We start from the raw sequence: 15380 nt of genomic DNA, 5'->3' as shown, positions 1-15380 counted from the left end.
CTGAATTGTCGCAATATATACTCAATGGCTTAGATATTGAATCCATAATTCTAAGCCCAGAAATGAAACTTTTAAGCTATACACCATGCAAAGTAGCCTCAAAACAAGATATGAACTCAACTTTCATAGTAAAAGTAGTAGTCAAAGTCTGCTTAACGCTCCTCCAAGATATAGCTCCACCGGCCTATATAGAAATGCATCCAGATGTTGCTTTACGCGAATCAACACAGCCAGCAAAGTCTGAATTTGAGTAGCCAACAACCTCTAAATTGCTTGTCCGTCTGTACATAAACTTATAATCTTTGGTTCCTTGAAGATATCTCATCACTTTCTTTGCAGCTCTCCAATGGTCCAAACCTGGGTTACTCTGATATCGTCTTAACATTTTAACAGCAAATGCAATGTCAGGCCTTGTGCAGACCTGAGCATACATTAGACTTCCAACTGCAGAAGCATATAGAATGTTCTTCATCTGTTCCTTCTTAAGATCGTTTTTCGAGCATTGGTTCAGATTGAATCGATCACCCTTCGCTATAGGGAAAACACTATGTGAACAATCCTTCATCTGAATCTCTCTTGATATAGGTTTCTTGAGATAGACCTAAGATACCTTGAAATCTGTCTCTATGAATCTTAATGCCAATGACATAAGATGCCTCACCCATATCCTTCATGTCAAAATTTTTAGAGAGGAATTGTTTCACCTCATGAAGTAAACCCTTATCATTGGTTGCAAGTAAGATGTCATCCATGTATAAAACAAGAAAGCAAACTTTACTCCCACTAACCTTAAGGTATATGCATTGATCTATAACATTTTCTACAAAACCAAATGAAGAAATTATGTTATGGAATTTTAAATACCATTGGCGAGATGCTTGTTTTAAACCATATATGGATTTCTTAAGCTTGCAAACCAATTGCTCACCATCACTAGAGGGGAATCCTTCAGGTTGTTTAATGTAAACCTCTTCCTCTAGTTTTCCATTAAGAAATGCAGTTTTCATACCATTTGTTGCAATTCCAAATCAAAGCAGGCTATTAATGCCAATATAATGCATAAGGAATCTTTCTTAGATATAGGAGAAAAAGTTTCCGTGTAATCGATTCCTTCTTTCTGAGTGAACCCCTTTGCAACAAGTCTGGCCTTGTATCTCTCAATGTTGCCTAATGAGTCTTTCTTTATCTTAAAAACTCATTTACAACCAATGACTTTTGCACCATTAGGCAACTCAATAAGGTCCCAAACATCGTTGCACCTCATGGAACTCATCTCATTTTTCATGGCTTTGTACGACAATTATGATTTTTTGCAACTCATGGCTTGTGAAAAAAATTCGGGATCATTTTCGACTCCTATATTATAGTTAGATTCTTATAGATACACTACATAATCACTAAGAATTGCTAATCTCTTAGTTTGAGTAGACCTTCTTAAGGTTGCACCATTATCTTCTAGGGAAGTATGAGGTTCAACTTGTTGTTTAGAAGTGTCAGACAACTCCTGATCAACTTGATCTACTGAAATGTTGCCAACAGCTTGTGGAACTTCAATGACTAGTTGGACTTCAACAATTATTTGTTCTGCACCCGTTTGAACTTGAGGGGTGTTATGAACAACAAACAATCTATCATTTGAAGTGGAAAGTTGAGACTCTATATGATCAATATCAAAATCTATGTTTCTGAATTGATTGCTCTCACTGACCAAGTCATATTCAAGAAATTTAGCATTTCTTGATTCCATAATCCTAGTGTTGTGAGATGGACAATAAAATCTGTACCCCTTAGATTTTTTAGCATATCCAATGAAATACCCACTTATAGTCCTTGGGTCCAGTTTATTCTCTTGTGGATTATAAATTCTCACTTCAAACGAGCATCCCCAAACGTACATATGTCGCAAACTCGATTTCCAACATTTTCATAACTCAAATGGTGACTTCGGGACAATCTTGGTTGGAACTTGGTTTAATATATACACTACCGTCTTAAGTGTTTCAATCTACAAGAGTCTAGGAAGTTTTGAGCTGCTCAGCATACTTCTCACCATGTCCAATAAAGTTCGGTTTCTTCTTTCTACTACACCATTTTGGTTTAGAAAATCAAGCATAGTGTATTGGGAAATAATCACATGCTCTTGAAGAAACTTTGCAAATGGCTCAGGTGCTTGTCCATCTTCCAAGTATCTACCATAATTTTCTCCACCTCTATTTGATCTCATGATATTAATTTGTTTACGACATTGTTTCTCTACTTCTGCCTTGAAAACCTTGAAGGCATCTAATGCTTCATTTTTGTTGTGAACTATGTAGAGATACATGTATCATGAGAAATCATCTATGAAAGAGATGAAATATTTCTGACCATGAGAGTCCATGTCTAGACTACTAATATCAGTATGTATGATCTCTAATATGATGGAACTCTTAATAGCACCTCTCTTTGACTTGTTGGTCTGCTTACCCTTAATGCAGTTCACACAAGTCTCAAAGTCAGTAAAATCTAGAGTACTAAGTACCTTATCATTTACCAACCTTTTGATTCTATCTATGGAGATATGACCTAATTTTCGGTGCCATAATGTAGAGGAATCATCATTTACAACACATCTTTTAATGTCAGTTTGGACATGTAATGAATTATAAGTGGTATCATTTTGTAAGAATATGCGATAAAGACCATAAGACAAAATACCATTCTCAACACAATCAGATTTATAAGTCAAATTGAAAGATGTTTCTGAAAAATGAAAGGAATATCTAAACAATACAAGTTTAGAAACTGAAATCAAGTTTCGTGAGAAACTTGGTACATAAAAGGCCATTTGAAATTCCAAAACAAAACCACAATTTAAAGTTAAATAACATGTCCCTATTGCCTTTACATACGAGCCCATCTTGTTTCCGAATAAGATGAATTGCTTACTACTCATTGGTTTCCTTAGGTTTTGCATACCCTGCAAGGAATTTGAAATGTGGATTGTAGATTCATAATCAATCTACCATGTGTTGGTATTTACGTTAACCATATTAGATTCATAACAAACAAATGAGGTAGGATTACCTTTCTTCTCAAGCCATTTATGGAATTTCAGACATTTCTTTTTCACGTGTTATTTCTTTTTATAGAAGAAACACTTTTCGTCTTTCTTAATGTCAGATTTGGGAGAAATTTGTTGCTTCCCTTTTTGACTGGCTTAAGATTTTCATTTCTTTCATTTCTTTTATGTCACCAACATGACACTTTTTCCTTGCTCCATCATTAACCTTCATTTTTCTTGAACACACATGGTCATCAATTCATTGATAGACCACTTATCCTTATGAGTGTTGTAAGATATTTTGAAAGGTCCATACTGAGGCAGAAGAGTGTTAAGGATTAAGTGCACCAAGAATGATTTAGACATTTCTACCTCAAGTTTCTTCAATTGAGCCACTATGTCCCTCATTTCCATGATGTGTTCATGTACACCTTTTATACCGGTGAGCTTCAGGGATGTGAACTTCTTAATTAGGGTTCTTGCCAAGGCTTTATCTGAAGCGATGAATTGCTTGTCAATAGCCTTTAGCAATTCGCGGACATTCTCGTGCTGCTCGATTGAGCCATGTATACCAACACTATTTTTTTTGTCTTAATATACATCACGCTAAGGCGATTAGATTTCTCTCAACGTTCGTACAATAGAATTTCATCAAGTATGTTGGTATCAATGATCTTATGTGGTTCATATTTCCTTATGGCATAGTTTATCTCCATGCATCCTAATTGAAAAAGAACTATTTCCTTCCATAATTTAAAGTTATCTCCCCTGAGTTCGGGAGCCTCACAACAAATATCAGATATGCTAGGTAAAACTGCACAAAAAGATTACAAGCTTATTAATATTTGAGGCTTTAAATAAATTCATATTTTACCAATGTAAAACATACTTAAAAATGAATCTAATTTTATTAAAAATTGCTTGTGGGCTAAATCTTTAATTCCATCAAATTCATTATCTTTATGATAGATCTTATCAAACTATTTTACTGAATTTATAAAATTTATTATGAATATAGTTTGATATATTTTATCTATAAGTTTTGTGATAAACCATTAAATTAATTCTTCCTAACTTCTGTGGGTAAATTAGGAAAAATTGATTTTAACATTTTATCCTAATTAATTATATAAACATAATGAAATCCTTATGGGGTAAAATCATTATATTTATATAATTAATTACAGTTAATGTCCATTATGTGATCCTTATCTACTTAATTAAGGATGTTGTGGCTATTCTTTAATTATTTAAAATTATATGATTCACTAGACATTAAAACTATATGTTATAACTTTAAGTTATCTAACACAAATTTAGGCAACAATTGCATGCAATTAAAGCTACAAATTTACACATGCAATATACAAATTAGCATAAAATAATTTAATTTGCATGTATAAAAATCACATAATAATTTAATTAATTTAATTTTTTATTTTTTATTTTAAGTAAAAGAGATTTCAGATTGTGATTGGGTGCCCATGCCAAAATAAAAACACAATCCAGTTCCAAGCCCAACAAAAATATTTCCAACCAAGCCATAAGGGCCTAAATTGGCCCAACTTTCACATTTATCCATGGTCCAATTTTTCATTTATCTTATGGCCCAAGGCTTTAGTGGGCTTCACTGGAAACCCAATCTCTCTCTAGGTTCAACATCTTAATATCACCTACGTCGAACCCATGATCCTATTTTTCTGCCACCCGCATGGACTGCTTCTTTATCGGTAGCACCGACAGTAGTCTAAGCCTTGGACCGCCTGCATCACACAGCTAGGAAGAGCCCTTGCCACATGTGGTGCCCTCCGACCGCCTGCATCACTAGGCAATACCACATTGAAACTAAGCGCGACACTTCTTTTCTGTGCTGATCACCAGCACATTGTTGTCCCCCACTTGCACCTTGATGTCACCGGACTTTAGCCCCGACATGTCGATGATGAAGACATAGGAATTGGGGTATTCCTTGACGTCGACCGATGTCACAGCTAGTGTGGAGAGCACCGATGGAAGCGCGGCGTTTCCTGGAATAGGTTTTCAATTCCCAACATTCCTCATCCGAGATTAATTCCCAAGTTTCTGGCGCTGGCTACCAACCCTCAAGAGACTTTAGAACCAACCAAAGACCGCCAGAAAGTGGTAAGAATTGCCTGGGAGAAGCTGCTTCGTTGGTATCGTTCTTGGTGTTCCAATGCCAAGTCTGATGTGCTTGAGCGCACCAACAAGTTTCATGAAATCCCATTATTGGGTCAACGGAAAAAGTTGTTTTGTTGGGTTGAATTTGAGTGGCTTTGTTACGAATTAGACTTTTGAGCATTATGGTGGAATATGCTGTTATCTCTTACTTTCTGGTCAATGAAGAAAACACATTTGGCAGGTGGGTTTTTTTTTTATTTTTTATTTTTATGTTCCCGGTAGTAAGCAAGGTATTTCAATTTATGTAGTGATTTAAGAGATCGGAAAATGTAACAAAGTATCTCATAAAAAAATCAATACCAAAATAGAGGTTAGATTCGTGGCTCTGATACCAAATGTAAAAATACATTGAATACTTTTAATCCAAAGTATATGAAGCTTTTGCCATATGAATCAAATTTGAAAAGATTTAGGATCAGCTACTTACCTCTAGCCATTGTTTCTGAATTTTGTACTGACTAGTTGTTGCAGATCTTTGATTTTCCAAGCTCTAATCTCTCTTTTGAGATGGTGTATTATCGAAGAAAACAATAGAGAGACAAGTTCGGGACCAAAACTGATATATAAAGTTGTGACTTCCCATCAAACCACGTTGTTTTCCATTTGCCACCATTATCAGTGGTTTGTGGAATATGTTCCTAAACTGTAAGGAAGTGAGATGATCTAGTGGAGGACTTGCTCAAGGTGTTGGACCACTTTAGAGTTGTGTGAATGTGTAACATATAACATATTTAGTTTAATTCATTAAGATATTTGGAGTCCATCCCATGTTATCAATATTTCTAGTGTTTATTGATTTGTTACTTTCATAGACAATTGTACTAACTAAGACCACTTGGGTTTATCTCATGAAGTCCAAGGTTGAAGTGCCCTTAATTTTTTTTTGGGCTAAAAATTGTTAACACTTAGTTTGGAGCAAAAATTCAAACACCGAGATCTAATAATGGAAAAGAATATTTCAATTAGGAATTGATAAATTACTTGAGGAATGAAGACATTCTACATGATTTAATATGTGTTAATACCCCACAACAGAATGAAGTGGTTGAAAGAAAAAATAGGCATTTTTCTAGAGGAAGCTCATGCTCTTTTGATGTGAACCTTAATCGACACGCTTTGAGACCCAACGAACAGTATTGGAATAATTGCTCAAGAAAGCTAAAATACAGATTTTTGATAGAACCCTGACCCAACGTTTATAAGTGAAACGCAAACCAAAAGTATTAGTAACAGACCTTGACCCAATGATTACAATGGAATCACGAACCGAAGGTATAAAGTTTGAACGCCACAAGGAAGAATCCCTGATAAGTTCACAGTTCTTGAAGAACCAAAAGAAGAGCAAAACCTTACCTTTTCTGATTTTTTATTCAATCAAAACAATCCCTTATTACAATGAGTGCATGCTATTTATATGTCATGAAAAAAAAACTTACGAAATATTAAAACCCTAAATAAAAGTTGATTTGGTCTGAAATTAGCAGATCCAAAATAGGAAAATAGCTAAAAAACGTTCTAAATAATAAAAACCTAAAATTAAGGTAGATTTGGCCTGAAGCTCTAGAATATGAAAAATGTATATTAACTGATATGAAGTTGGAAAGTCAATCATTCATTAATCCACACCATAAATCACGCCCAATCAAGACAGATTAGCCCTCAATAGCTTGGATTAAATTTATTACACCTTCATATTCCTTTTGGGCCAAACTTGGAATGTCCTGCGTTAGAATCAACCCAAATTTCTTGAATTAGCCCATTAAGTGCTGCTTCTTTGATCTTCTTGGATCTTGCTTTAGTAATAGGCCCAACTGGAACATGCAATGGATCCTTGAATGCTTGTTGATTCTCATCATCTTTTATTTCAAATGAAAATGTCAAAATGATACTAAAGTGATGTTATACTAACAATTGCATATCTTATCAATACAATGCTGACATAAGTCCTAGAAAACCAAGCACCTATGAAGAAACTCATGATACTATTTCCTAACTTTCAAGGAGTAGACACATTATCACCAAAGGTCTTCGGATGTGTATCATATGTCCATATCCATGACCAATTACATGGAAAGTTGGATCCTAGAGCTGTGAAGATTGCGTTCTTAGGGTACTCCCCCACAAAGAAAGGTTACAAGTGTCATCACTCTCCTATAAAGAAGCATTATGTCACTATGAATGTGATTTTTATAGAGAATCAACAATACTTTAATAACACCTATTTTCATGAGAAGAATATATCAAGATTGGAAGATAGGTGGGATTGGGATGTGGAAAAGGAATTGAAAGAAGGAACAAACATCACTATTGCTGAAAAAAATGATATAGTTTAATGATAGGACACAAGCATATATAAGTGAGATGGTAAGGGCATCATAAGAAAAAAATCGACAAACATTTCGCTATTTTATATAGTATGGATTATTAAATATACTAATCATAAACATAAACATAAAATTAATGGATTCATTGTATTAATACAAACACAAACATGCCTATTCTTTTGAATATTAGTAAATTCTTAAACATTGGTAAGATTTCAAATGTTGAAAAATTTTCCTTTTCCATTTCCTTTTTAGGCTTCTAGTAGATGAAATCAGATTATGTAACCATCTAGAAGAAGGCCAGGCCATAAAGTTTGACAAATGAGAGAGGAGGGAATATATTTTTCCATTTACATGTCTCCTTCAATGAGTCGTCAGTGATTTGCTGGGCAGCCTGAACAATGTTTGACAAAAAATATGTAAAGTCTGGAAATACAATGACTTTATTTTACTAATTGAAGGGTGATTGAACACAACTTTGTGAAGCTAGCGTTACGATTAGTAGGTAGGCACATTTGTCTTTTGCTTCATTTCCTTTAGTGATTGTCATTTCCAATACCGTGTATGGAGTTGGTATGACATTTGTAAAACAATCAACAAATTACATAACTACCAAAATATCATTATTGAACTAAGCCATAATAATAATAATAATAATAATAATAATAATAATAATAATAATAATAATAGTTCTTTACTTTACTTAAAAAAATATTTTAAAATATTTTTTTATATTTAATTTATAATAGAAAAAATGAAAGAAAATAAAATATAATTAAAATTATTTAAAAATGTATATATTTTGAAATTATTCAATCTTTATATAGAAAATAAAAAATAAGTGAAATAAGTTTCAATTAGAATATATAAGTAATTTATTAACTTTAAATTTATTTATTTATTTATTTATTTTCTCTATTTTATTTTTCTTATATTTTTTTCTCAAACTCTCGAAGAACCTAAAATAAGGATAAATTACAAAGAAAAAAAAAAGTAAAGAAGAAAAAGAAAATGAAAGAAAAGTAAAAAAAAAAAAAAAAATTGTTTTAAACTTAATAAAATTTTCTTACATGCTTCTTCAAATTTATTTTTATTCTTTTCTCTTGTATATAAATAATAACAAAATTGAAAATATTTATGTGGTACCCGATTCCAAGGAATGTACTAAGTAAAGATAAAATATGAAAAACATTTTTTATTTTTGTTTTACTATAAAAAAATATGAATATAAATTATTTAACTTTAGATAGAGAAGAGTTAAAAAGAAGTGAAATAAGTTTAAAATAACATATAGAAAAATTTATTAATATTAAATTTATATATGTATATATATATATTAATTTTTTATTATATTTTCTTATTTTATACTTTTTCTCTCCATTTTTTTTTTTCTCACATTTCGTCAAATGTTCCAAAATCGAAGTCTTAAAATTTTAAATGATTATCATTATATTTGATATTCCTATATATATCTTGATAAATCAAAAAGAAAATTTAGATTCATTTCTATTTCCTCCCTTTCTTAATAATTTTCCTCATCTAAAGAAGGAGAGCATAAAATTTGAAGAGGTATATCCTTTTTTGTTTTGCACCATAATTTATGAGTATGTTTATTTCATCATCATTGTTGGGCTAGGCCTTCTAATCTAGCCTACGGGGTTAAAGGTTCTTAAGCCCGCTTGTGGGTCATTCTTTTGGCTTGAGCTCATGCCCATTTGTGGGAATATGAAGGCAAGTTGTGCGTGCTGTTACTATGAGATCAAAATTGGTGAAGGAGCGCTTTTTGCTTTCTTCTTTGCCATGGAGCTGGCTGGTTGATTTCTCAATTCACTGGAGTTTTCTCTTCGGCAAAATCCTCGTATTTCTCCCTTGTATTGGTGGAATAAGTTGATGGTTTTTCCTACTCAACGTGTTCATATATAATTGCATCCCATAGAAGCATAGCGAGGCAATCCTATTCCCCTTGTTAATAATAAAAGAAAATTTCTCCGTGATTTTTTGCTTTATATATTTAAAATAATTTTTTCATATTACGTTTGAATGTCCCTTTGTTGATATTGTTGATTTTATTGTCGGAATGGTGTTGTGATAAGATTAGGCTTATGTAGTTGAAGTTTATCATTCTGCCTATCATACTTAAATATCCCCCATAGGAGCTCGATCGATCATTCCCCAATTTATAAATCCGAAAAATATTAAATTGATACTTATTTCATCCACCTCCTCATAGTTTGGATCCAAGTGTCACCTATCAACTAATGCAACATAGAAACAAAGAGAACAAAGGTTAGGTTGGGGTCGCTTAAATCAACTCCTTTCCGACAATCAAATTAGTTGATGGAAAAGCGAGACAAACAAATGAGATGTTGACTAGTATCGATCAATGTATCTTGTTCATGGTGAAGGTCTCTCCTTATAATTGCCTATGGTTTGATTTAGTATGGGAATGTATTAATGATGATATGAGTTATTTGACACTTTCAATGACACATTTAAGGCTAATGACTTCCATAAGTTCCATTACCATATATTTAGGTAAGTACCATCATAATGAGCATTTTTATAATCTTGATTATGAAATTTGGTTTGAGACTGTTCTAAACGAGCACATATAATGTGTACTTATTTTATATGAATGGATTCATATTACTAAGTATTTCTATTTCATTTTTAAAAATTAAATGTATTTAACCTTTATTTCTTATTGGCTTTTGAGTAAACTCATTTTATTTATATATTTTCAAGTACACCCAATTCTAGCAAGGAGCGATGTTGAAAGGGTTTGAGAAATCCATTCATTTCTTAAGTTATGAGATTAGCTTAATCTAACATATTTTTGTCATTAGTAGTTTATTTTAGTAGTAATATTTTTGAGAGATTTGTCATAATTGAAATTATGGATTTTGTATGAAAATATAATTTCTTGTTAAGATATTTGGTTAACTTGTTTACAACTTCAAACAAGTTTAGTTGCTTGTTGAATCATGCACATGAGACAAATGTGCGTTGGTTAGTGTAAAATCCTCGAGAGAAGGTATCATTTAATATAGGTAAATTTGTTTACTTGTTTTTCCAAATTAATGGATTTGCCCAAAAATTTATTAGGTTCATGATTTTTTTAAAATATATTTATATAATTTAAATATATTCTATGAGTGGTTTTCCATTCATATCATTTTTCTATCATGTGATCGGATTTTATTTTAATATTAAAGAAATTGAGAAAATAAAATCAAATTTTTGGACTTAAAAATCGAAATAACCTATTTAGCCATTTTAAGATAATTTTATTAATTTGCATCCAATCATTTAAATATTATTCGTTTTATGCCTAAAGAGCCTCATGACTTTAAAACGCGTTTACATGGTTAAAAAGAGCTCATATTTATATAATTTCAATAACTTTCTATTTTATCTGATGTGGGATATCACAAACACCTCTTATATAGATATGATATCTTAGTTGTATCTTATGAAATTCATATTTACATAATTTCAATAACTTTCTCTTCTATTTGATGCGATATATCACAAACACCTCTTATATAAATATAATACCTTTGTTGTGTTTTATGAGATTATGAGGTTAAATAGATAGATATCTTTCACGAGGTTAAACAGACTCTCATATTGAGGTGTCAAAAAGGATCTTCATAATTTTAAAATGTGTTTACATAATTAAGAGGAGTTTATATTTATCTATATAATCTTAATAATTTTCTTTCATATCCGATGTGGGATATCATAGTTAAAAACTTTTAATAAACTATTTGGAAGCTAATTAAAGGAGTCAAAAAGGACCGTTAATGAGTATAAAAGAATGAATACTTTTATTGTATAAGAAAGTTTTGAAGGCTTCATCACTTTACATTCCTGGTGTTAAGAGTCTCATCTATTTACTAAAACCCAAAGGATGATAAAATATCATATGGTGCTGAAGGATATTCTAGAACCTTCCACACTTGCTTAGGTTTTGTAAATATATTTACATAGTACATAAACATTACCTAAATAAGTTTACACAACTCCGGGACTTACCTAATCGTGGTTAAGTCTAGACATCTACGAATCTTCTAGAATCTTATGACCATATAAAGGAAGCTTCATTTTGAAGAAGAAGCGCATTAGTTGAATCTGCAGAATGTAATTTGGCTTACTCTACAAAGTCATCCACTTACAATGACTCAAAAGGAGGGTTCATTTGTGTAATAATGGCATTTTGCTCTTTCCCATTTCTAGGAAATTGAGAACATTTTTTGAAAGCTACTTCCAAATTGATAAGACTGGAAAAGAAATTAAGATTAAAAAAAATTAAGATAAAAAGAAAAAGATAGAAAATTTTGGTACAAATTAATATAAATGGAGATAAAAAATAATTGAATATCATTACGAATAAATTATTTATTGTTTTAAGAGACAATTATATCTTAGGGGTAGATAAAATAATCGATAATGGACTTAAGGTCCACAAAAACATTTACGTTTTCAATTATTATCACATTGTGTCCAACTTGATTAAACATTTACCTACCTACCACCTCATACAACAAGGAAGTCAATTGTTTTTTTTTTCTATGGGAATGTTTCATACAAGAAGTGCATCACAAAGCCACAGGCCCACATGTGTTAGAAAGCCCTCTATGTGACCAAATTTATTTTTTAATCTCTCACGACTTCGTTTCCCACCCAAAGCTAAACAAAAGTTTAAGACAGTTTTACACGTAATATTATTGCGGGGAAAGAGGTGGACACTTCACCTACTGAGATCCCAAATTCAATGTTCACACATTCATGGTGCAGAAGAAGCGGTTCAATATAATAGAATTCTCCTTTGGCAACATATTTCCAAGTTAGGAGGTAGTTGATTCGGTTACCTAAACAAGGCCACAAACTGCCCAAATTTCGGCCCTACAACTTGCCAAACTGTCAACGGAATTGTACAGAAGCTACCTGTCAGCTTCCATTGAAGAGAGTCAAAGATAATAGCTTTAATTTAAGTTGAATAATTAAAAGAAGCCAAATCAGTGTGATAATTTAAGTCTTGAAAAGCAAGTATCGGATTATGTATTTAAAATTGGTGGAAGTGCTTTCTAATAAGTTGATTATATCATGTGAGACCCGTAATGTAATAAATTAATAACGATGTTATACTCAGCTAACCATCAAGCAGGAAAGCCTGGTCATTCTTATAATTATTCAGTCTTTTAAAATGAAATGACGTAGCTCTTTGGGTTGTTGGTATGGTCTGGCCTAAAAGGAAATGAACACCTGTCGAGCAGAGGGCAAAAAAAAGTAAAATACCAGTAGAACAAGGAACGGTCCGTACATGAAATCAGATCATTCAAATTCTTGTACGTCTTTGCAAAATCTCCATGTACACAGATGGAGTAGAGCCCTAGGGCATAAAAGTAGACAGCTGGAAATCTGGGATTCTGTTGAATCTTAAAGCAGGTCACCGTTTCACAACAGGCTAAACCATCCCTACATTCCAGAGGATGGTTCAACTGTTTAACCTCTTTCGTTACCACAGCTAAGTGATTCGGTGTCAGGTAAAACCCCCCATGCACAAAGAATCATGGGAACTTCTCTGCTTTTTCCATTCCTTGAGGACAACACTAATTTTGTCCCGTGAAGCGAAGAGGTTGCTGGGCACCACAATGGTGTCATAGTCCCAGAGCTCCCTCATGGGCCCAAGTCCGCACCAGGTCTACCATTCAAAGGAAAGGAGCCATGATCATGGAAAATTCTATTGGATTAATTTTGACTTGTTATGCTGAATTTTTTTCATTGATCTTTCCAATTGACTTCTTGTACTCTTATTATAAAACTCATCCATAAACAATTCAATTTGATTACGATTCCTCTTTTCTATTGTGGCGGGGACTTTTATAGTTGTGTAGTTTCTTGATGGTACCGAAAGATTAGGACAGGCAACATAGGGCCTTCGTAAGTCATAAACTTGAAGGCCGTCGCAAGAGAGAGGGGGAGAGATGCGCAGCCAAAGCAGCTCAACCCCCAACTTTGACCGTTATTCCACCAATCCCTTCTCTGCTCAGCCTCAGAACATTAAATCAACTATAGTCTAACAAATAATGCCTCCCCACCCGTGTAAAACCCAACGGAGGAAACATTCAAACTGAAATTTCAACACGATATCATTTGACCAAGACATCAACAGCCACTGACGCTAGCCGGCCTTCTAGTACCTCCAATCCTTGATAAGTCCGCATCCCTCAGGCCTTGAAATTTTCAGCCAATTTTCTATCAAACCAATCATCCCCTCTTTCTCTGTATGCTTTCATCACACAAACAAACGAACATGAGATTTCATGTTCTCTGTGCTGCAATTTTTCTTCCCCTTCTCACGACATCAGTCTCTGCGCGTTTCTTCCCAAATGCACCATCTATGCCTCCGTCGTCACCGCCCAACGCCACCACGAGCGGCTGGGATGCATTCAAGAAGTTCGCTGGGTGTCATGCTGGAGATAAAGCCGACGGCTTAGCCAAGCTCAAAGAGTACTTCCACTACTTTGGCTACATCCACAATTCCAACTACACTGATGACTTCGACGATGCTTTTGAACAGGCTCTCAAGACTTATCAACTCAATTTCAATCTCAATACCACGGGACAACTCGACGAAGCCACCCTAAATCAGATTGTGAGTCCCAGATGCGGCAATGCTGACATAGAAAACGGCTCCAGTTCCATGAATTCCGGTAAATCCACGCCGTCGACCAGCGGCCATTTCCACACCGTCGGTCACTACAGCTTCTTCGATGGCAAGCCTGTCTGGCCGGAGTCAAAGCGTGATCTGACGTACGGGTTTCTGCCAGACAATCAGTTGTCGGACACCGTCAAGGCCGTGTTCACAAGCGCATTTGAGCGGTGGGCGGCAGTAACGCCCTTGACTTTCACGGAAACTGATTCGTATTACTCCGCCGATCTCAGGATTGCATTCTACACCGGAGACCACGGCGACGGAGAGCCTTTCGACGGAGTGTTGGGAACCCTAGCACACGCCTTCTCTCCTACGAACGGACGGTTCCACTTGGACGGAGAGGAGAATTGGGTAGCTACAGGCGACGTCACAACATCGTCTATATCTTCGGCGATCGACCTGGAATCCGTGGCGGTTCACGAGATTGGGCATCTGCTTGGGTTAGGGCACTCGTCGGTAGAAGAAGCGATCATGTACCCAACGATCACCTCACGGACAAAGAAGGTGGAGCTTGCTAGTGATGACATTGAGGGGATTCAGGAATTGTATGGCAGTAATCCCAATTACAATGGTTCCTCTACGTCGCCGTCTCAGGAGAGCGAAACCACTAATAATAGCGGGGCCTACACTGCAGCTCCACGGTGGAGTTTTGGGATCCTTTTGGCCGTTGGATTTGGTTTGTTGATGTTGTGAGCTTTGTAATTAATTTTTATTTTTATTTTTATTTTATTTTTAGATAGAGTGGTATACGCATACACGTGTGATGTATGAGAGTTGATTTTGTGTTCATACATGATACATTACAGTATATATATTATTATTCAGTGATTTTTCAGAAGGATTATCAGCTTTCCTTACTGCAAATAAAGTACAGGTTTATGCAGTTTATAATTTTTAGTACTAGGAAAACTGAAAATGTGATCACAGACTCTGATTTTTGTTTTAGTTTCTTTTTCTGTCTTTTTTTTCCCAGTATTTCATCACAGGTTGTAAATTGTCTTTTCAAATAGAAGATGACCGATGTGCTTTGCAAAAGAATCACTTGCCATAATTCCGTATAGAAATAAACTTCTCCAGTGCGGTCCATATCCAA

At 34.1% G+C, this 15380-nt stretch overlaps 2 protein-coding genes across 2 annotated transcripts; one reads left to right on the top strand and one right to left on the bottom strand.

Annotated features, from left to right (window-relative positions):
• Window positions 1-184: 184 nt before the first annotated feature.
• LOC117920141 (secreted RxLR effector protein 161-like) lies at window positions 185-565 on the bottom strand. The gene has a single exon (XM_034837506.1). The coding sequence runs from the start codon at window positions 563-565 to the stop codon at window positions 185-187; it is 381 nt and encodes a 126-aa protein (XP_034693397.1).
• A 12451-nt stretch (window positions 566-13016) lies between these two features.
• On the top strand, window positions 13017-15170 carry LOC117910841 (metalloendoproteinase 5-MMP). Its single transcript, XM_034825021.1, has one exon. It carries the CDS (start codon window positions 13859-13861, stop codon window positions 14978-14980), a length of 1122 nt encoding a protein of 373 aa, XP_034680912.1. The 5' UTR covers window positions 13017-13858; the 3' UTR covers window positions 14981-15170.
• The last annotated feature ends 210 nt before the right edge of the window (window positions 15171-15380 follow it).

The sequence above is a fragment of the Vitis riparia genome, chromosome 1 (assembly GCF_004353265.1).
Source record: "Vitis riparia cultivar Riparia Gloire de Montpellier isolate 1030 chromosome 1, EGFV_Vit.rip_1.0, whole genome shotgun sequence".
NCBI lineage: Eukaryota > Viridiplantae > Streptophyta > Magnoliopsida > Vitales > Vitaceae > Vitis > Vitis riparia.
This window is presented reverse-complemented; position numbering and strand designations above follow the sequence as displayed.

Bases quoted from the DNA above. Each gene is read 5' to 3' on its own strand.
- LOC117910841 (XM_034825021.1), top strand. From the start codon at position 13,859: ATGCTTTCATCACACAAACAAACGAACATGAGATTTCATGTTCTCTGT.
- LOC117920141 (XM_034837506.1), bottom strand. From the start codon at position 565: ATGAAGGATTGTTCACATAGTGTTTTCCCTATAGCGAAGGGTGATCGA.